The 23,495-nt window shown below is 45.2% G+C and overlaps 1 protein-coding gene across 1 annotated transcript in view; it reads right to left on the reverse strand.

The window, feature by feature from the left end:
• Positions 1 to 17,146, reverse strand: part of LOC126278707 (uncharacterized) — a 197,749-nt gene extending 180,603 nt beyond the window's left edge. The window contains exons 1-4 of the mRNA XM_049978980.1: positions 17,129 to 17,146; positions 16,351 to 17,071; positions 2,839 to 2,910; positions 2,509 to 2,781 (exon numbers count right to left, since the gene is read on the reverse strand). Of these exons, the coding sequence (XP_049834937.1) occupies positions 2,509 to 2,781; positions 2,839 to 2,910; positions 16,351 to 17,071; positions 17,129 to 17,146 (1,084 nt within the window). The remainder of the gene's footprint in view (positions 1 to 2,508; positions 2,782 to 2,838; positions 2,911 to 16,350; positions 17,072 to 17,128) is intronic.
• Positions 17,147 to 23,495: the final 6,349 nt, after the last annotated feature.

Consider the following 23,495-nt stretch of genomic DNA (forward strand, 5'->3'; position numbering starts at 1 on the left):
TGTGTGCTCTGGATTCTGTTCAATATTTCTGTCAGCCGGCCGCTACGAACGCAGGTTCGAATCCTGCCTCGGGCATGGATGTGTGTGTTGTCCTTAGGTTAGTTAGGTTTAAGTAGTTCTAAGTTCTAGGGGACTGATGACCTCAGCAGTTGTGTCCCATAGTGCTCAGAGCCATTTGAACCAATATTTCTGTTGCAGGCCAGGCGTGACCACACAGAGCAAAACTGACCTGACTCATATTCGACTTTAATGAAAGCATTCTTGGGTGGTACATGCCGATGGAGCTCTACATCTCGATGAAGCGCGATATAGCTGGATCCGCCAATGACTGGATCACAGACATGCACGTGGATGTCGAGGGGTATTACTCGGTCGACTGCTTTACGCGAGCTTCCCATCTCAGAAAGCTTGTCTCATATGGCACTCGAGGTGAAATCTTCAAACCACATAGCGATCGGCATGTTTTGTGACACAACTCCATTTGTCCACCAGACGTAGATGATGCTGGTCTCCCGTGCAGCACTGACTTCTTTGGGGGGGGGGGGGGGGGGGGCGATGCGTGAGCTTGGAGCACAGCACAGCACTGCATTTAGTGCAGGGGTACCGTGCATGCTTGAGAAGCTGAGTGAGCTCTATCTCCAGCAGGGGGAAGGAGCTCTGTGAAACCATAGGGGGCCTTTGTAGCGACCCTGGTGCGTTCCCAATTCGTGAAAATGCGATTCGCTTGCTGAAAGCGTCCTCACTCATAGTTTGTCTGTGATGACATTACTAACCTTGTGGTTAGTTGTATGTTGTAGCGGAGAGGACCCTATTATTGACCTACAGCTGATCACTATTAGGGGGGGGGGGGGGGTACTGGTGACAACCACAGAAGCACTGCGACTGCGGGGCAGTTGAGTATGTAAGACCCTTCAGCGCCCCACCGAGACTACCTGGGCGGGGACGACGCACGACTACCACGTAGAGCAGCGCCGCCTGCTCCGTTACGCTGCTGTTGGTCTCCGATGCCGCAGAAAGAGCACACGGCCTGAGGCGATCGCAGACGGCTAGCGCTGCAGCGGCGGTGGTGTCCGCCACAGGCGCCAGAGCGGGACGGCGGGGGCGGCGGCGGCACAGCCAGCTGCAACTACCGTCCAGCACGATGAGGTGTGCCTAGTGAGCTGTTTCGAAGACAACACCTGCAGACATGATGCAGCAGACACGTCTGTATGCAACGTAACAGCAATGCCCAGGGGGTGGGCAGCGATATTCCCAGTGACAACGAAAACAGCGACACTGAAGAGGAGCACGAGGAGAAGGCAGACGAGGCGTAACAGCAAATAAGTGTGAGGTGCTGGCCATGTAGCCGAGAAAGCACCCAGTCATGCACAAGTTAATGCACAGTATTAGCAAAGATATTGCTTTATTAATTCTGTCAGAGACAGGAAAGGACTTGGAAGAGCAGTTCAATGCAATGAACAGTTTCTTGAAAGGAGGGTATAAAATGAACAGCTACAAAAGCAAAACGAGGATAATGGAATGCAGTCGAATTAAGTCAGGTGATGCTGAGGGAATTAAATAGGGAAATGAGACACCTGAAGTAGTGAATAATTTTCCTATTTAGGAAGCAAAGTAACTGATGATGGTCGAAGTAGAGAGGATATAAAGTGTAGACTGGCAATGGCAAGGAAAGCATTTCTGAAGAAGAGAAATTTGTTAACATCGAGTATAGATTTAAATGTCAGGAAGTCGTTTCTGAAAGTATTTGTATGGAAGTGAAACGTGGACGATAAATAGTTTAGACAAGAACAGAATAGAAGCTTTCGAAATGTGGTGCTACAGAAGAATGCTGAAGATTAGATGGGTAGATCACATAACTAATCAGGACGTATTGAATAGGATTGGAGACAAGAGGAGTTTGTGGCACAACTTGACAAGAAGAAGGGGCCGGTTGGTAGGACATGTTCTGAGGCATCAAGGGATCACAAATTTAGCATTGGAGGGCAGCGTGGAGGGTAAAAATCGTAGAAGGAGACCAAGAGATGAATACACTAAGCGGATTCAGAAGGATGTAGTCTGCAGTAGGTACTGGGAGATGAAGAGGCTTGCACAGGATAGAGTAGCATGGAGAGCTGCATAAAACCAGTCTCAGGACTGAAGACCACAATAATAATAATATTGCTTTATTACTAACTAAACATTTTTCTTGTGACTCGCGGCCAGCAGCTCGAAGAAACCATTCTGAGGTATTCACTGCCAGTCAGAAGCGGTGATAGCACTAACAGTTCTCTCCTCTTGTAGACAGAAACAAAACAAAAAAACTACAAAAAATATGAAAAACGAAAATTTTAAGATGTGCGACCTGTTTTAAAACATCATGTAACAGGTCTTCAGTTATAAAATAAATAATTCCTGAAGGGGCCACATTTTGCTTGGCGCCATCGTCTGCTACTGTACCCACACCACAGTGAACTATGATGGTGTGACTGTGAAGACACAGGAGGAGAACAGGTATATATGTAAACGCACCTGCTGCTGCTGTGAAGAACGAAGGAATACCGGTTATATACATGTAGTGTAGATAATTGCCTAATTCCTCATCTCTCCAAGACATAATGCCTTCCGAAGCCTCACTGTCTTCTGGGACGCATTCTACCCACTCTTGGAGGGCAGCTGGGGGTGACAGTAGCCCCACTTGCACACCATTTCCTCCATCTACTCTGCCACGGGGGCTGGGGTTGAAGGAGCTGTCACTCGTGATGAGTTGTGGGTGATGTAACATGGACAACAAAAAAATAAGAGCTGGAAACCTTTTTTTCTAAAATGCATGCAACAAAACGTAATTCTTCATGCACTCACGTGACAGCTGTGAAGGAGGCTGGTCACTGCCGTACCTCTCAACTAACCTCTCAGTCTCATTGAAGTCCCATACTGTAACACGAACAAGAACTGTACACTTCCTCTAGTGAGAATTATATTACGAAACTTTGAACACTAACATTAATTAAAACTTCCGGGTTGATTTCCTGTGGTCCATATATAAAACTTCTTCTCCTTCCTGAGTTTCGTTGCCTACTACGGGCAACATCTTCTGAGGTGAGTCGGCGACTGGCTGCTGGGCGCTGGAAGTCCCGCTTATATAGAGCGCTTAGATGGCGCCACCACTCATCACGTGCTTTCGACTTTAAAGCTATCCCTGGCTAGTGCCATCTTTCTCGATTGTACAGAGTCGACTGCCATATCTTGTCTAGTTTTAAACCTTCTTCTTTTTTATTAAAATAATTTTCGTGCTTGCAGATTTCTATAGCTTCTCTATACATGCAGGTATAATAATGTGAAGTCCTAGCTATCACGTTTGTCTCACTAAATTTTATTTCGTGATCATTGTCTTTGTAAACGTGTTTCGCTACAGCTGATTTGTCAATTTGTTCCAATCTACAGTTCCTTTTGTGTTCCGTTAGATGAGTATTAACACTCCTTTTAGTTGTTCCAGTATAAACCATGCCACACCTACACGGAATTTTATACACACCTGGGGTAGCTAAGGGTCGCCATGCGTCTTTCACCGATCTTAAACTTTCACTAATTTTCTTGGTAGGTTGAAAGATTGTCCCCACTTGAAATTTGGCCAAAACTTTCCCAATACGGTCCGTGATGGTATGAATAAATGGAAGAAAAACTTCTGCAGCCGACTGTTGTTGTTGCCGTATATTGTCGGACACTTTTTTTCTAGGATGGAGTGATCGATCTATTTCGTTGTCAGTGTACCCATTTCTCTTGAAAGCCGTTCGCAAGTGGCTTAATTCCTCTTGGAAATAAATTGGCTCTCAGATGTTATTATCCCTGTCCACTAAAGTTTTTATGGCTCCTCTCTTCTGCCTAGGATGATGATTCGAATTCTTATGTAGGTAACGATCGGCGTGTGTGTCTTTGCTAAAAACCTTGTGCCCTGAAGTCCCATCTGCCCGTTTAATAATCAATACATCCAAAAAATTTTAGTTGTACATTACTATCTTTCTCCACGGTGAATTGTATCTTTGGATTGAAACTGTTTATGTGCACCAAAAAATCACTCAGTTCCTCTTCAGACTGATTCCATGTCACAAAGTTGTCGATACCATTTCAAAGGGATTTTTTTTCCGACTGCAGCACTTGTTCGAAAAATTCCATAAATAGATTAGCAATAGCAGGGCTCAGAGGGCTACCCATGGCCACCCCGTCAATTTGTTCATAAAACTCGTTGTTATATTGAAAATAAGTCGAGGATAGAACACGTCGAAACAAAGCTATTATATCAGTAGGAAACATATCAGCTATGTAAGAAAGAGCTTCGTCAACAGGGACCATGGTGAACAGAGATACTACATCGAAACTGACAAGGATAACACTTGGACTAACTGTGATCTCCCTCAGTTTTTCGATAAAATGCATGGAATTTTTAATACGAGTGCCAGTTTTACCTATATACGGTTGCAACAAAGAAGCAAGATATCTACCCAGCTCTTGAGTAGAAGCCCGAATGGCGTTTACTATCTGTCTCAATGGGACCTTGGCCTAGTGTATCTTAGGTAACTTAGGTAACCCATACAGTCTAGAAGGGTAAGCTTCCGTTTTGCAAAGGTATTTTTTATCTTCTGTAGGAATGGAAGAGCTTTTTATTAATCGCTGGGTAGCACTTAACACTTTCGTTGTAGTGTTCTTTTTCAGTTTGTTATAGGTGGTAGGATACAAGACGTCACTGATCTTTCTATGATAATACTCACTCTGCAGCACGACAGTAGCATTACCCTTATCAGCAGTAAGTAAAATAATATTCGTGTCCTTATTGATCTCCCGTAACGCTTTCCTTTCTCCTAAGGATAAATTGCTGCTGGGTGGCTTGGCTTTACGTAATATCCTGGCCTGATTTCATTGGCAGAATGCGGTGATAAGGAGAAGCAGTTTTATATATGGAACACGGCAATTCAGCCCGGAAGTTTTAATTAATGAAGTCGCCGGCCGTGAAAGCTTACATGTTATGCTTTGAACATTAAATTATATACCCACACGCCTGATCTGCTGATGGAACAATAGCCGGGTCTGAGGAGGCTGAACAACCACATCAACCGATCCTCTTTCAGCGACCAACTGCCGAATATCGTACATGCCGGCTGTAACAAAACAGAAAAAGAATTTGAAAAACATAGTAGTCGTTTTAACGGAATCTGTGAGCTGAAATAAAGAACTCCAATTACGAAAAAAACACACACTGTTGATTCACTTTTGGTGTATCGAAATTTTCCCTGATTGATATTAATCTCGTGGACTATTAGTGTTAGTGTAAACCACTGATAGATCTCACAGTACTTGCATGACTTGAGTAGTAGTAGCAGAATTAAACTCGGCTATAGAGACAGATTTGTGTACGCTGGAGGTGACCATTGCATTAGGGGTCGCTTTAGAACGTCCCCGAGCAGCAAGCCAGATTCCCCTGGAGTCACTGAAACGGGCCGTGGGTCTGGCAGGGCATTCTGCAGGCCGGCCTTGTTCCGCTAGCGCGGAGCAACAAGGTGGGAACGCCGTGGCTGAATGCGAAGCGACACTGCTTTAGAAACTGAGGCATTGGCCTAATCGCTGTGTGGGCGAGTGGACGCGGTGTGGAAGTCTGTCTCCTTTCTGCGTGTCCGGGTCCAGGTGAAGCGGCGTCTGACTGGCGCCCGGCTAATGTGTTTACCACCAGCACAGCGCACCTTGGGGCGATGAATGTCTCTGGATATCGCGTTTCTTAGATGCCACTGCGCCCCGCCAAAACGGCGCCCATTAAATCGTTTTAAGGACGAGACGGAGCTTCTTTTCACGAGGAAACACCCGTAATCTTGTGAAATGCGCCAGCGTTTGGCTGCAGGACCTCCAGGCATTGTGTCTTTTTTTCTCGGAGAACAGAATGTGTACTGTACTGCTGTGAGTGGTTGAGTAAGATCGGGTGCCCTTTCTAGAAAATATGATTGGCACAGTAAGCACTGCTGTGCCATGATATATTTATTCAAGAACATCGGGGGATGGGGGGACAGATGTTTTTTGGAATGTTTTGAGTAAAAGGGAGAGGGGAAATTGCTTCTCGACTGTTGCAGAGTACAGTCGCTAGAGCTCTTCCGTTTCTACAGAGAGAGAAGTTAGTTGCAAAGACTTCCCGACATCCAACCAAAACTTTACGTTTTTGTAGACGTGAGAAAATCAGCAGCGGACGTGGGGTCATCTCCCGCAGTACGCCACTTCGACAACACTCGGACGCAGACGACAGCGCCTCGTCTTGCACCGGCTCTATTGGTAACGTTGTGCAGCTTCGAGGAACCTATCAATCGTTTTCACGACCATCTGTTTTCATAGCAGCCTTTCATTCGCAGCAGTCACTCCCAGTGTCCATTGCATGCTTAATTGTATCTTGACATGAGAGACCAATCAGTGGAACGATGCAGCGAGTGTGCTTCTCTGGACTGGCATCCTTCCACTCACAGCAGCCAGTCTCCTTTACACGAAAATTCCAGTTATGTTCCACAAGTCTTTTGCCAACCACCCTGAGTTCGTGTTAATGAAATGTTACACAGCTGAAGTTTCTGTTTATATGTTTGTTCTCTCTTGACGCTCATAGTACTTAATAAATCCCTTTGTGATAACGTTGGTCGTTGTTATTAATTTTTTAATGACATCCATTCTCATTTCCTACGATGTCATTTATTTTGTTGTGGGTTTGAAGCAATTAAATTAATGTTATGTGTAGTACGCCAAATCAGGGGTGATGCACACAGAGGCCGCTGCTTAATGTCAGATTTCCTTGCGCTATCGATAATTGTGACACCTCTTGGGTCTGATGGTAACGACTTTTTAGTCATTTGGCATACGGAGAACTGCCACCACGATAGACTAGCCTGCATATTGGCACCCTTGCCAGGATCGAATTTTCCCCTCGGTTTCCTCTGACAACAGTAATCAGTATGCCTCCGGCATGGATGTGTGTGATGTCCTTAGGTTAGTTAGGTTTAAGTAGTTCTAAATTCTAGGGGATGATGACCTCAGTAGTTAAGTCCCATAGTGCTCAGAGCCATTTTGAAGTAATCAGTACATAATTACATTCGTATTGTTCTTTTATGTTTCAATTCCTCATTTTAATCCCATGGTGGTACTATAAGCTGGTGCGAACGTGAAAAAAAAATTCCAGAGTCAGATATTATTAGGTGTTCTTACGTACGCATAGCTATTGTTTTGTGTTCCGTTTTTGCTCTCTTTTTGGGTCATTCAAAATACTTTCTCTTTTATTCTACGATGTCGTGAATGTTGAGTTGGACTTAGGCGAAGTTACTTCGTGGTCAGAGTCTAGCATACACGGGAAATACGATGGAACACGCTAACAGCGGTGACGTCAACCCTTCTGGTGACTTGCTGGTCGAGTTTCCCGAGGAGCAGTCAGGCCCAAGCACGTGTGATAGGGCACTCGGTACCGACAGGTGACGCAGGATCAGAACAGGGAATGAACAGTGGTGACGAGTCTGAGCATGGAGACGACTGCGGCCGTTCAGACGCATTAGTTACGAGTAGAAATTCGGAAAGGGAGATAGAAGGCAGGCGCTCAGTGCGCCGCCAATGAAGCAGCGCTCGGGAATCAGGGGCGGCTTCGCTAATGGCAGGAACGCGTTATGAGCCGGAAACTGACCCAGTCATCGCTCTCGTATGTCAGCTTAAGAGGTCATTTTGAAAGGAGGCGGAAACAGGAGGTAGAAGAATTAGAAAGAAAACGGAGGAGGCAGAAGAATTGGAATTTGAAAGAGAGCGTGAGGTGATCACATTAAAGGAGCAGGTTAGTGAACGCATGGACGGGTTTCCGGCAAAACTTTCTGATGTACGGAAACTCGGGACGGAGGCGAACAAAGACGCTCCTCTTGCTCCAGTAGAGAGAGACAGCAGGTGAGAAGAAGATCGCTTTTGCTGCTGACATCCGAGAAAGACGACGGTTCTCCGCGGCAAACAAAAGTTTGAAAGCCTTGGTGCACGGACATAAGGCAGTCATGGCCAACACGGAGAATATTGCCAAAGAAAACGATCGACTAGCTCAAGTAGAGGAAAAGTTGAAGACAAAGACTTGGAGACCTTGAGCGGCAGTACAGTTACGTAGCTGTGAAACTTCTGTGGCACGGGTGAAGTCATCGGGTGGTTCGCAGAGCAGAGCGACACAAGCCAAGTCTTCTGCAGAGTGCTGGGCGCAGTCACGCGATGCCTCTCAGCCGATGGGCGAGATAATGCCGGACACGTCTGCAGAGAATTTTGGTAGATGTGGCGGCCACAGAGGACACGAGGTGTCCCACCATCTGGACCAAATACCGTGTCCGTCCTAAAATTTAAAAACTTTAGGGAAAATGGAGACGACTTACATCCTAAAACTGGAATTGGACCATTCACCCTGTAAGTAGGTTGTTTGGGTTTTTATGTTGGTGACGCCACGTAGCGCTCTGTATGAAAATCACTGACTGTGCTGTGTGCAGTCTGTGGCTGGTTTGCATTGTTGGAATATTTGCTATTGTAGTGGTGGGCAGTTGGCTGTTAACAGCGCGTAGCGTTGCGCAGTTGGAGGCGAGCCACCAGCAGTAGTGGATGTTGGAAGAGAGATACGGAGTTTTGAGAGCGGATGATCTGGACGTGTGTCCATCAGAGACATGTCATGAATTGATATATATATATATATATATATATATATATATATATATATATATATATATATATATATATATATATATATAATGACTTTTAAACGATATTAAGGTAAATACACTCCTGGAAATTGAAATAAGAACACCGTGAATTCATTGTCCCAGGAAGGGGAAACTTTATTGACACATTCCTGGGGTCAGATACATCACATGATCACACTGACTGAACCACAGGCACATAGACACAGGCAACAGAGCATGCACAATGTCGGCACTAGTACAGTGTATATCCACCTTTCGCAGCAATGCAGGCTGCTATTCTCCCATGGAGACGATCGTAGAGATGCTGGATGTAGTCCTGTGGAACGGCTTGCCATGCCATTTCCACCTGGCGCCTCAGTTGGACCAGCGTTCGTGCTGGACGTGCAGACCGCGTGAGACGACGCCTCATCCAGTCCCAAACATGCTCAATGGGGGACAGATCCGGAGATCCTGCTGGCCAGGGTAGTTGACTTACACCTTCTAGAGCACGTTAGGTGGCACGGGATACATGCGGACGTGCATTGTCCTGTTGGAACAGCAAGTTCCCTTGCCGGTCGAGGAATGGTAGAACGATGGGTTCGATTACGGTTTGGATGTACCGTGCACTATTCAGTGTCCCCTCGACGATCACCAGAGGTGTACGGCCAGTGTAGGAGATCGCTCCCCACACCATGATGCCGGGTGTTGGCCCTGTGTGCCTCGGTCGTATGCAGTCCTGATTGTGGCGCTCACCTGCACGGCGCCAAACACGCATACGACCATCATTGGCACCAAGGCAGAAGCGACTCTCATAGCTGAAGACGACACGTCTCCATTCGCCCCTCCATTCACGCCTGTCGCGACACCACTGGAGGCGGGCTGCACGATGTTGGGGCGTGAGCGGAAGACGGCCTAACGGTGTGCGGGACCGTAGCCCAGCTTCATGGAGACGGTTGCGAATGGTCCTCGCCGATACCCCAGGAGCAACAGTGTCCCTAATTTGCTGGGAAGTGGCGGTGCGGTCCCCTACGGCACTGCGTAGGATCCTACGGTCTTGGCGTGCATCCGTGCGTCGCTGCGGTCCGGTCCCAGGTCGACGGGCACGTGCACCTTCCGCCGACCACTGGCGACAACATCGATTTACTGTGGAGACCTCACGCACCACGTGTTGAGTAATTCGGTGGTACGTCCACCCGGCCTCCCGCATGCCCACTATACGCCCTCGCTCAAAGTCCGTCAACTGCACATACGGTTCACGTCCTCGCTGTCGCGGCATGCTGCCAGTGTTAAAGAATGCGATGGAGCTCCGTATGCCACGGCAAACTGGCTGACACTGACGGCGGCGGTGCACAAATGCTGCGCAGCTAGCGCCATTCGACGGTCAACACCTCGGTTCCCGGTGTGTCCGCTGTGCCGTGCGTGTGATCATTGCTTGTACAGCCCTCTCGCAGTGTCCGAAGCAAGTATGGTGGGTCTGACACACCGGTGTCAATGTGTTCTTTTTTTCATTTCCAGTAGTGTACATTGTTTGTTCGCTATCAAAATCATTCATTTGCTAACTATGCCTATCAGTAGTTAGTGCCTTCAGCAGTTAGAATCTTTTATTTAGCTGGCAGTATTGGCGCACGCTGTGTTGCAATAGTGTGAGTAACGAAGATTTTTGTGAGGTAAGTGATTCATGAAAGGTATACTTTATTGTTAGTCACGACCATTCTTTTGTGGGGATTATTGAAAGCCAGATTGCATTGCGCTAAAAATAGTGCGTGTCAGTTTAGTGTTGATCAGAATAAGTGAAGAGAGTAATGTCTGAGTACGTTCGGTTTTGCTCAGCTGTTTGAAAAGCAAATAACGTAAGAGGTTTATCAGCACAATCATTCATTGATTTTTCTAAGGGGACGTTTCAACCCGATCGTTACCATCTTCATGGCCCCTCAGCACGAAGCTGGAATATATCTGCGCACCTATTGAGGGAACAGCTGCCGAAAAAATGCGAGATGTCGCGGTAAAGTGCAGTATATTCGAAGAGTTTAAGGAAGCATTTCTCGCTACCTATTGGTCACGAGAAGTGCAGGACACAGCAAAACAGGAGATTATGATGTGGCCTGAAGTCGAATCTTCAGGATATTAACGACAGGTGAAAATGTTCGAGTCGTTATTAAAGAAGAACCAGTTCTCGACACACCCTGCAGCCCGTCTGAAATTATTCTTTTCCGTTTCTCATAGCTCCAGTACCAACAAGCACTCGCCGACAGGTGGGGAGACCAGATTCAAACTTTCAAATGTCTACTTAGCGAGCTGGAATTGATGTATGAGACGCACAGTGTAAGGGATAAACGCAAAAACAATGACAGCAACAACCTGCTGTTGCATACGAACAAGGATTGGCACGCTGAGCGTCACGGTCCACGGGGAGGGACACAGGAGAGAGCACGTCAGTCTGACCCCGGAAATTACGGGCGCCAGAGCCGAGCAGGGGATAATGTGCGGCACTACGGCCGTCACTGGCGGGGCCGGGAACAGAATCAGCAAGCTTTTGGAGGGTGGCGCGGTCCGGACAGGAACCAGCGGGGTAGGAGAGCCGGGTGAAATTCGTCCGCTCATTCCCTCTCACAACACACGTAACAGTAGCCGTTCACGAAACTGACGCCAGGGGGGGCGGGCGCCAAAGAGGTTGAAAGGGTGCTGTAGCCACCTTTCATTAGTTCGGTAGCCCATTTTCACTAGCATTTCTCTTTCTTTTCCTTGTTTATCTTTCCTCATAACTCTCACAGTGGTGTACTGAATGAATGTGGTTGTGTGTCACTTGCTAGACGGTAGCGTAGTCTACTGTAGAAAGTCTGTGATAGTCGTAGAGGTTCAGCAGCAGTTGTACAGAATGGCCAACTCTCGTAGTGGTCAGGTAGGCAAAGAGGTTTGCGCTACTTGTGAGAAATCCACCTGCGTTAGGTTGGTAGCGGAAATGGCATCTTTGGGTTTTCCGGGCCACGTGGAGCGTGGAAGGGGCTGGAGAAGAAAAAGGGAGGCAGTCTGCCGCCGGTACGGGAAGCGTCCAGAGCTGTGCTCCAGTCGAAGAAGGGTGAGTTAGACTGACCACGTAGCGCGTTGTTACTTGGTGCGAGGAGAGCTGTTAGCTTTTCGTCTCGCTTTTCAACTCTGAAAGATTGCTTTGCCTTGTCGCAGCAAGGAATGCAAAACTTTGGCAGATTTTACTTTTAGTACATTTCTATAGCACACTTGGATCCACCGGAAGAGAGCCACACAAAGGTGTCGGTAAGAAGTGAGCACTCGGTTAGGTGTAGATTGTAACGTTGAATTTATCGATGCTTTTCTTTAATGTTTTAGGAATTAATGTTGTCAGGAATTGTGTACATGCCTCACATCTATATCTTAGAAATAAATGATTTTATCCACAATTTTCTCTTGTACCCCGAGGTTACGTTTTTGAACCTAAGCCACTCACCTCATAGCTTTCCCGTTAGCACATCCAACGCGTTTCCTTACAACAGGTCCAGTGATTAGTTTCCCCTTTTATTTTAAAACGAATGCTTTAGATTAAGTCTTGTTTTCAGATGTGTTGCTGGGGGCTGATCTTATGCACAGTGTTCATGCATTTTCTAGTTTATTCTAGTGTTTGATTCTCATGAACAGTGCAAGGGCAATTAATTACATCGCATCCTCTATGAGCGATATCACGACGTATGCATTTTTATGAGTTTTTGGTTTGTGATCAAAATAATTTATTTTCCGACTCGGCCAAACCTTTGATTAGTTGCATGGTTCGAGTCGGTAGCGACCCTAATCTTCTCACGCTAATTTCACAAGCAATAAGTATTTCCATTCCCAATAATCTTAACGTAATAACTCGTAGAAACAGGTTAGTTACAAGGTTCGCAATCTCCAGGTGCGCAGAATCGCTAACGGGAACGCCCTGGAATTGGAATCGCTGAAGACGAAACCGTCGACTGGCCTCCACCGCGTTCCTCACATGAAGCACTCCACTCCGTACACTAGGGTCTTCATGACGTGTCACACGTCGGTTTAGTAATACAAGCTTTAGGTACTGTTTTTTGCGTCTTGTACATGTATTTGTGTAAACATTAGGTTTTATGTTTGGTTATATTGGTTGAGTGAAAACAAGGCTGTATTTGTGCTGCATTTTATCTTTGTCATTTTTCAGCGTCACATCCATCTTGAAGGATATATATATTTTTTCCTTGACTGCTTGTCTCATGGAGCGCTGATCTGGAATGTGAAGGCCATAATTATAAGTGGTACTTACCGATCTTTGCGCTAATGACTGATACATGGGTCATGACTAATACATGGGTGATTTCGGCCTTTGGGTCCTTGATGGACGAATCGACATCTGGCATGTGTGAAACCTGGGCCGGTCTTCAGTCTCTGGTGGTGTTGCAGGGTGCTTACCACTCTTACGAGTGCTTGCGACAGTGAGTGGGGCACACACTCGTTGCGGTGCACCTATCTTCTGATGCGCCCTTGAGCGTTGCGCCAGTTTTTTTTTTCGATTGTGCTTAGCCACGCCTGAGTTGCTTGTGCTGATTTCGGATTCGTGAAAGACTAAGGAGACCGCAGAGCCCACCCTCGCCGTCGTGCGCTGGGTGATACTGTCGTCACATGTGTGTGTGTGTGTGTGTGTGTGTGTGTGTGTGTGTGTAACCTCATTGAGAAGCAAAGGTGGCGGGGAATAGTGATTCGCACTCCGACAACAAAACCGAGACATGGGGCTGAACTGCGTATTTCTCATGCATATCAGTTGCAGCGATAGTTCCGTTTTATTGATCGTTTCTCTTGGTTCTTGGTATAACCACACGTTGGGCCAGCTTTCCTTGTGGAGTTTCAGCGTCTGCTACGGATTTCGTCCGCGAGGTTACAGCAATACCTAATCACAGACATAGAAACCTGGAGATTCGGAGAAGAACTGCATTCGAAACATCAGTATCTCGGCGGGACGGGAAGATGGCATTCCGCGAATGGGTTGTCGCAGGTCGGGCCGGTTGGCTGCATAAGTATCGAAATTTTATTTTCCTTCCTCCATGTTGTACTGCCGGTATTCACTGTCTTTTTTGTGTTGCCCCTTTGTTTTGTCACTGTGGACCCCTGTGCTTTTCTTTACAATGTTCACAGATCTCCCAGACGCCGCCACCACGTAGGGAGACTATGTTTTTAGACTTAGTATTGCATGTTGGCCTTAATAATTTAGTTTTGCATGTTAGATTTGGTCTCCGTTTGTGTTTACCACTGGGAATGCCTGGATGTTTTAGGATATAAAAGTTGTTGCAGGGTAATTTTAAGTACAATTAGAGTCTAAGGCACTCGAATTTACATATAATGTAAGCAGTAAGGGGTACCCTTGTCTACTGTTAGATATTAGAGTAATTTTTGTAACTTTTCTTGTCTATTGTTAAGTGCCACATTTTTGTATTTTGTTATATATATATATATTTTGTGGTCTTCAGTCCTGAGACTGGTTTGATGCAGCTCTCCATGCTAATCTATATATATAGTTTTTTTTATTTATTATCGAGTTTAGCGTCTATGGACTGCGTGGTAACAACCAAATTCATTTTAGTGTCTAGGTCTTGTTCTTGTTCCAGCTTTGACTTCCAGCCAGTATCTTCTGAGCCCACGAAGAAGTGCATGTTAATGCTCTTTGGATAATGGTCCTTTCCGTCTTTTGGACATTGATGGCATCTTAAAACTTGGTAGTTCTTCACCAATCTTCTAAATTCGTTCCTGTCAGGAATTTCTCTTTCTGAGATACTAATCTTCCTAAGGTCTTTTTCACATTCTTCGAACCATCTTGGCCTTGTTTCCTTATGTTGGATGAAACTCCATATTCTTTTAGTTAGTGGGTGACCGTCCATCCTCATGAGATGACCGTAAAATAACAATCGTCTCTTCTTAATGGAAGCTGTGATAGGTTCTGTCTTGCTGTACGGATCCTCATTTGCTCTCAGTCTCCATTGTCAGTCAACCCATCTATTACCTAGGGTTTTCCTTAATATCCTACGCTCTCGATTTTCCAGCCGCTATAGCGTCCCCAGTGAAATAATTCGAAAAGACTTAAAAACAGTATTTACAAAGAAGAGACATTTAAAAATTGAATAATATACATTTTTATCATGTACCCGTATTATAATAATTTCTCTGTGTAAGTTTCGAGGGCAAAGAAATAAAACAAAATGATATAAAGAGACGACAAGAAACCCTCTTTTGTTAATTTTTTAGTCGCCTTCACTTCTCTTTCTTGTCTTGGTTGCGTGTAGACGGACATCTTGCGAGTGCTGGGAAAAGTAAGCATATTTGTACTAATTAAGCAAATAATATATTGATTTAATATTATTGTTCACTTTTAATTTGTAAGAGGTGATCCCGATTTCATGTCCGCCTTCCTTGAATTAACCTGCATTCGAGTAACAACAATCGCAGCGTCCGATGCAGCCAACGACGCCATTACGTGGCGATATTAACTTATAAAATTTAGTGGAAGCGAAAAACGCGGCCGCTATTAACACAATATACATTTTTCTCCACAGCCGCCCGACGTTGCAGAAAATACGTAGCTTTAAGATTCTTATTTTCAGCACAACAGTCGAGAGCCAGGAGTCTGACTACAATGCAATGGTTAACGAAGGTAAGAAAAAATACTCTCGCGCGTGTGTGGGCCGCAATTGCAATTAATAACTACTGATTTTTTGCTTTAAAGTGAACTGACTAGCCGAGGAAATTAATATGAAAAGTTTATTCCATTGTTGAAATTATATGCTCGTGTTTTAAGATTCAGCGAATCTAACATTCATTCACGTAACAAATAATTTAAGATTAATATTGTTAAAGGGAGAACTTCACAAAAGCATTTACCTGTAAATCAAAATTGAATGAAATATTTCGATTAAGGCCCACCACGTAAGTCGGCAACAATCAAAATAATAATAATAATAATATATTAAATTACGACGGCCGACGGACGTGAGACCGCTCAGCTAGACGTTGTCTACTCATAGTCAAAGTTTCAGACGCATATAAGCCTTGAGGTTTACAACTGCATTATAATGTCGAAACTTGGTCTCTATACTCATAGACGGACAAGTTGCCCAAAATCCTACGGGAATTGCCAAAGCGTGATCGAGTAATGAGTGGTTGGGCAAATGTCTAAAAGGTACAACACATATGTAGAATTGTGGACAGCCGGGAATGTGTCACGGGAAGCTTGCAAGGGATAAGTCCCTGCAGTCGCACTATTCATATGTGTCCTTTGTGGCTCAGCTGGATAGAGCGTCTGCCATGTAAGCAGGAGATCCCGGGTTCAAGTCCCGGTCGTCGCACACATTTTCAGCTGTCCACATCGAGGTATATCAACAACACCTGTCGGCAGCTAGGTTTTCAGTTAGTCATCATTTACTCACAGACTTTTTGTTATAGGTTTTTATGTCAGTTATCCATGAATAAATATTTTAATCTTTTTTGTGTTATGGATGTGTGTGATGTCCTTAGGTTAGTTATGTGTAAGTACTTCTAAGTCTAGGGGACTAATGTCCTCAGACGTAAGTCCCATAGTGCTCAGAGCCATTTGAACCATTTTTTTCTGTGTCGGAATCTGACGCGCTACTGTAACTACGTACAAGATTTTTTCAAGGTGTGGATAGCGCACCAACTGAGTTTCGGTGAGGACTGTACAGGCAGTTCGTGGAGGCATAAGGGGTCGGAGGAAAAACCGGCCGCCACGGGATGAAGACGGGGCCATCGAAGAGAAGCGGGTGGTGCGACACGCCAGGCAGCCGGCACAGTAGACAAAGCTGCGACAGGCAGGCGACCAGGGATAGTCCTGCGGGGAGATTCGAACGCACCGTGCTCACTTTCGCCGACAGGTGACGCGAGAGGAGTGACCTCGGGGGATCGCAGAGAGCGGGCCGCCCTCTGCGAGGAGCCGACGCCAGCCGGTGGCCTGGCCCGGCCAACTGCGCGTGGGGCGCGCCGCCGTCAGCACAGCCGCCTCTGAACGACGTCCACGGAGAGGTGTCTTCGTCGGCCTTCGGACGCCCTGCAGCTCCTCCTAAATGCAGCCAGACGGTTCTTCCACGTGTGGGCGTGGTCAGCGTGACCGCCTGCAGTCTCTTCCGGCGACCGGCACCACGCAACACAGCCGAACTTGCCGCCCGGTCCTCCCGTCGGCGCGCCAGCTGGAGGGAGACGTCAGATGGTTGTGTGTGTGCAGGTGGTCCTGACGTGGGCACGGTCCGTGTGACCGCCCGCACCCCGCATTGCCGCGGCGTGGCGTGGCGTGCCTCCAGCACCCAGCGCCTCGCCTCACTGCCACCGACGCCCACACCCACCGGCTCACGCGTGGGCCTCGTCTGTAGGACTGCCCGCAACTGTCACCGAGACTACTGTGCCGTCAGCTTGTGTTAAACAATTCTGTCGACACCTACACGAGATAGGTCGAGCATAAGGATGCTTCAGTGCACAACTTATCCCATAAACCAAAGAAAGAAATGTATTTCATTGTTGTTGTACGCACAGGTGTTCAGTGACACTTTCGTGTCATCATCTATTTCACTGATGAACACTACACACTATAATTTTCTGTTGTGTTTGCAGAAGAACCAACACCGTGTTACTAGAGGAAGCCGAAATGCACGCGTTTTAGCTCACGCAGGCTGGCGTGAGGAGGGAAGGACTATACTGACGTGAGGTCTGGAACATGACAAGAAATGAGAATTCAGAAAGCGGACGTAATTCGTTTCATACTTAACTTTAATCCATTAATGATGAACGTCGTTCTTGACGGTACATGATTCACAATATTATCTGTTCAGAAGGCATAGTAACTGAATATGGCGCCTTGCTACGTCGTAGGAAATGACGTAGCTGAAGGCTATGTTAAACTGTCGTCTCTGCAAATGAGAGCGTCTGTATACAGTGAACCACCGCTAGCAAAGTCGGCTGTACAACTGGCCGAGTGCTAGGAAGTCTCTCTACACTAGACCTGCCGTGTGGCGGCGCTCGGTCTGCAATCACTGATAGTGGCGACACGCGGGTCCGACGTATACTAACGGACCTTGGCCGATTTAAAGGCTACCACCTAGCAAGTGTGGTGTCTGGCGGTGACACTACAACTTTCTGTTTGCTTCCTTGCCATAGCTTTAAGAAGGTCTTATTTTTGTTTTGGTAACCACTAAATCACATCTGCCCACTGTCGGCCAGTCCCTGCTATAAACATCACCAGTTTCGTGTTTTCATACATGAAACTATCAAATTTCATTTGTTTCTTTGTTTTGGTACTATTGATAATTTATTTTCGTAAATATCCTCACCAGTTTTTCGCTTACTATTAGTCTTTTAATACAACATATTTTTCATGTATAAACTGTGACACACGTTTTGTAAATGCAGCTACACTAGTGTGTCCTCCATGTATTAATGAAAAGTGAATGCAAGTTGCGTAATAGTCATGTTTCATAAACGAATCAGTGCGGAAGGACATTAGGTCACTGCACTATGGCAGTCACTTTACTACGATCAGGGATACCTAATGCATGTGGGCACTTTTCACATAGCAAGGAATACCCTTTGTAAGGATTTCCCTATTCCTTCTTCTAGTGAATGGGTGTGTTTGCCCTGGGCACAATTAAACAATTCATTGTTAACAAATTATGCCTGGATGTTTGGTGGAAGATGTGGTCCACGGAACTGACAATGACAACACCCAGCAGTACTCAACTTTCTTGCAACTGGACGAGAGGATGTGTGTGTGCACATCGGTATCCCTGTGAATGAATGAGCGTCACTTGAGGTATGAGAGTAAAACTGGATGTGAGGTTGGTACATCTACATCTACATGATTACTCTGCAATTCACATTTAAGTGCTCGGCAGAGGGTTCATCGAACCACAATCATACTATCTCTCTACCATTCCACTCCCGAACAGCGCGCGAGAAAAACGAACACCTAAATCTTTCTGTTCGAGCTCTGATTTCACTTATTTCATTTTGATGATCATTCCTACCTATGTAGGTTAGGCTCAACAAAATATTTTCGCATTCGGAAGAGAAAGTTGGTGGCTGAATTTTCGTAAATAGATCTCGCCGTGACGAAAAACGTCTTTGCTTTAATGACTTCCATCCCAACTCGTGTATCATATATGCCACATTCTATCCCCTATTACGTGATAATACAAAACGAGCTGCCCTTTTTTGCACCCTTTCGATGTGCTCCGTCAATCCCACCTGGTAAGGATCCCACACCGCGCAGCCATATTCTAACAGAGGACGAACGAGTGTAGTGTAAGCTGTCTCTTTGGTGGACTTGTTGCATCTTCTAAGTGTCCTGCCAATGAAACGCAACCTTTCGCTCGCCTTCTCCACAATATTATCTACGTGGTCTTTCCAACTGAAGTTGTTGGTAATTTTAACACCCAGGTACTTAGTAGAATTGACAGCCTTGAGAATTGTACTATTTATCGAGTAATCGAATTCCAATGGATTTCTTTTGGAACTCATGTGGATCATCTCACACTTTTCGTTATTTAGCGTCAACTGCCACCTGCCACACCATACAGCAATCTTTTCTAAATCTCTTTACAACTGATACTGGTCTTCGGATGACCTTACTAGACGGTAAATTATAGCATCATCTGCGAACAACCTAAGAGAACTGCTCAGATTGTCAATCAGTCCATTTATATAGATCAGGAACAGCAGAGGTCCCAGGACGCTTCCGTGGGGAACACCTGTTATCACTTCAGTTTTACTCGATGATTTGCCATCTATTACTACGAACTGCGACCTTTCTGACAGGAAATCACGAATCCAGTCCCACAACTGAGACCATACCCCATAGGCCCACAGCTTGATTAGAAGTCGCTTGTGAGGAACGGTGTCAAAAGCTTTCCGGAAATCTAGAAATACGGAATCAACTTGAGATCCCCTGTCGATAGTGGACATTACTTCGTGTGAATAAAGAGCTTGCCGCGTTGCACAAGAACGATATTTTCTGAAACCATGCTGATTACGTATCAATAGATCGTTCCCTTCGAGGTGATTCATAATGTTTGAATACAGTATATGCTCCAAAACCCTACTGCAAACCGACGTCAATGATATAGGTCTGTAGTTCGATGGATTACTCCTACTACCCTTCTTAAACACTGGTGCGACCTGCGCAATTTTCCAATCTGTAGGTACAGATCTATCGGTGAGCGAGCGGTTGTATATGATTGCTAAATATGGAGCTATTGTATCAGTGTAATCTGTAAGGAACCTAATCGGTATACAATCTGGACCTGATGACTTGCCCGTATCAAGCGATTTGAGTTGCTTCGCAACCCCTAAGGTATCTACTTCTAAGAAACTAATGCTAGCAGCTGTTCGTGTTTCAAATTCTGGAATATTCCATTCGTCTTCCCTGGTGAAGGAATTTCGGAAAACTGCGTTCAATAACCCCGCTTTAGCGGCACAGTCGTCGGTAACAGTACCATCGGCACTGCGCAGCGAAGGTATTGACTGCGTCTTGCCGCTTGTGTACTTTACATACGACCAGAATTTCTTCTGATTTTCTTCCAAATTTCGAGACAATGTTTCGTTGTGGAACCTATTAAAGGCATCTCGCATTGAAGTCCGAGACAAATTTCGGGCGTCTGTAAATGTTAGCCAATCTTCGGGATTTCGCGTTCTCCTGAACTTCGCATGCTTTAATCCGTTGCCTCTGCAACAGCATTCGGACCTGATTTGTTTACCAAGGGGGATCAGTTCCATCTCCTACCAATTTATGAGGTATGAATACCTCAATTGCTGTTGCTACTATATCTTTGAATTTGAGCCACATCTCGTCTACATTTGCATAGTCGGTTCGAAAGGAATGGGGATTGTCTCTTACCAAGGCTTCTAGTGACACTTTATCCGCTATTTTAAATAAAATTATTTTGCGTTTGTTTTTGGTGGATTTGGAAGAAACGGTATTGAACCTAGCTACAACGACCTTGTGATCGCTAATCCCTGTATCACTCATTGATGCTCTCTATCAGCTCTGGATTGTTTGTGGCTAAGAAGTCAAGTGTGTTTTTGCAACCATTTACAATTCGCGTGGGTTCGTGGACTAACTGCTCGAAATAATATTCGCCTCCGTGATCTCTGCCCTTTCTTGATTCACTACGATTAGTGGCTGCAATGATGTTTTAATTGAGACATTTTCCTTGTGTTGTGTCACACTATCCCTTGCGTTAGATGAGCCACAAACGGTGAAAAGTAATCTACTCTGAGTGGGGGTTGCGCACTATCCCCTGTTATCTTTAACCTATACATTGAAGAGTCGCTGAAAAAAGTAGGGGAAAATTCACAGACAGGTGTAGTAATTCATGGCCAACGAATAGATATGATAAGATATGCGGATGATATAGCTGTCCTAGCTGAAACGGAAGAAGATCTTGTAGTCCTACTGAATAGAATGGATAGAGTTAGGGGGGAACAATATAATATGAGAATTAATAAAGCAAAAACAAAAGTAATGGCGTGTGGCAAGTCCAAGTTCATGTAGGCAATGAACTGCTTGAACAAGTTGATAAATTTACTTATCTGGGCAGTAATGTTACCAGGGATGGAAGGGGCAAGGCAGAAGTGAGAAGTAAAATTGTTCAAGCAAAGGCTGCAAAACAGGAAGAAAAACATCTTAACATCTAAGAGCAACAGCCTTGAAACCAGGAAAAGATTTTTCAAAGTCATATGTGTGGAATGTGGCATGTTATGTGTGTGAAACATTGACTCTCGGGACAGAGGAAGACCTGAAGCTAAATTCTTTTGAAATGTATTGGTTTATACGCATGCTCAAAATAAAATGTATCTACAAGGTCACAAACGAAGTGGTTCTGGAAAGAGCAGGTGAGAAGACAAGCTTCTGGGGTTTCATTGTTAAAAGAAGAGAGCAATTTACAGGCCATCCATTAAGACATAATGTATACTCTGCATCTGACGAGGCGTGGACCTTGTGAGAACAACTAAAGCGCCACGGCCGTTCTGACTGCCTCTGGCAACTGTTCGCGCCATAAATGTTGCAGCGTCGCATCTGGCAACTCGGTGTCGTCGACTAAGCTTCGCGGATGCCACAAAATTCCGAAGGCGACTCATCTCTGTTGTCGTATGTTTCTGCGTGGCGGGCGGGCGAAGTACTATATCTGCGTTGATCGTTGCTGTTTTATCCTCCAGCCCACTAACGGCGATTATAAATTTGGTATCTTCGTTTATAATGTCGTTATGCTGCAAAGTCAGATAGAACATTGCAAGCCATAATGCAGGTTTATAGCTAATGAACTGCGGTGGGCGTATCTTCATCTTGCTACTATTATCGGCCAAACGGTCGTTCCTTGATGCAATAGAAAAGTTCAACGCACCTGGATGGTTTTCAATGTCTCGTCGTAAATCTTCGATGTACTTCAACGCAGCGTCTACAACGGAATTCAAGATACGGCCTCACCACTTTAGCCAACTGCAGCTTATCTCTGTCTGCTAAAGAGATCCAACGAGGTAGTCAGGCAATAACTTCTAATTTTTTAAGCTCAAACACCAGTCGCTGAAAAACCAATGTCAACGCAAAGAGTAGTTGTGAAAATCAACGATTAAGGCAGAGTGTCCGTGCGCTCGTCGCCACAGAATAATGCTGCGCTTCCCTGCACATTCACAGATGTTCTTGTGGCCACTCCCACAACTCCATGAAACATTTTTATAATTATGGATTCGTCACCGGACGCTGAAACAAATTGTGTAAGTGCCGAAAAAGAAACAATAGTTGAAACCAGTTTCAAAAGTGAACGGTGTAAACTTCACTCGTCTCTTCGAAATGGTAGGGGTAGTCAATGCTCACTGCATTTTGTGCCCTTCCACATTTCAGTGTTTCTCATGGAGGCGACTATAACGATAAAGAGAGGTAAATACTTTAACAGATAGAACGTATACTCAACAGTCGACCTCGAAAACACAGAGGAATGTAAGTTCTTTTTTTTACTTCTCATGAAAGAGTAGAGCAAGAAAAAAATAAAAATGCTGAAGCACCCTTTGTATTTCTCTCAGTTAGATATAGCCATAGTTAGCTCCTATGTTTCAATGGACTGCTTTAGTAGTTTGTTCCAGCAGTTGTTTCCATATTCACAAGTATATTATTTCGTCAGCACATTGGTCCTGACATAAAACAACCCTTTTTCTTTTACGTTGCTGTTTTGATAGTCCTGTAATTCCAATGGTATCTAATAAGTACATTTCTGTTTTGAAAGTTCCATAATTCCAGTGGTATCTAATAAGTGATTTCGCGTAATACATTAAATCTCATTACTTACTTACTTACTTACTTACTTTCTCACTGGTCATACCGGACTCGAGAGTCTTTTACCGCAACAACGTAAATTCGCCATCTGTCTCTGTCTTGGGCTATTTCCTTCCATTCACCTTCAATACCTAGGCTCCTCAAACTGTCCTCCCATCTACGCCTCGGTCTCCCCACAGGACGTTTTCCTTCTAGGTGCCCTACCAGTACTCTGCGCGCTGCCCTGCCCTCATCCATTCGAGCAACGTGACCAGCCTATCGCAGCCTACGTGATTTAATAATACTGATTATGTCAGGGCTTGAATAGAGTTCGTGAACCTCTTCGTTATGCATTTTTCGCCACTCTCGGCTAATGTCATCCCTTTTTGCTCCAAAAATTTTCCTCAAAATTTTGTTTTCAATTACTAGAAACGGCTTTTCATTTTGCATAGTGAGAGACAAAGTCTCACACCCATACAGCATAACTGGTAGAATAATAGTTTTGTATA

This window comes from Schistocerca gregaria, chromosome 6 (assembly GCF_023897955.1).
Source record: "Schistocerca gregaria isolate iqSchGreg1 chromosome 6, iqSchGreg1.2, whole genome shotgun sequence".
Taxonomy (NCBI): domain Eukaryota; kingdom Metazoa; phylum Arthropoda; class Insecta; order Orthoptera; family Acrididae; genus Schistocerca; species Schistocerca gregaria.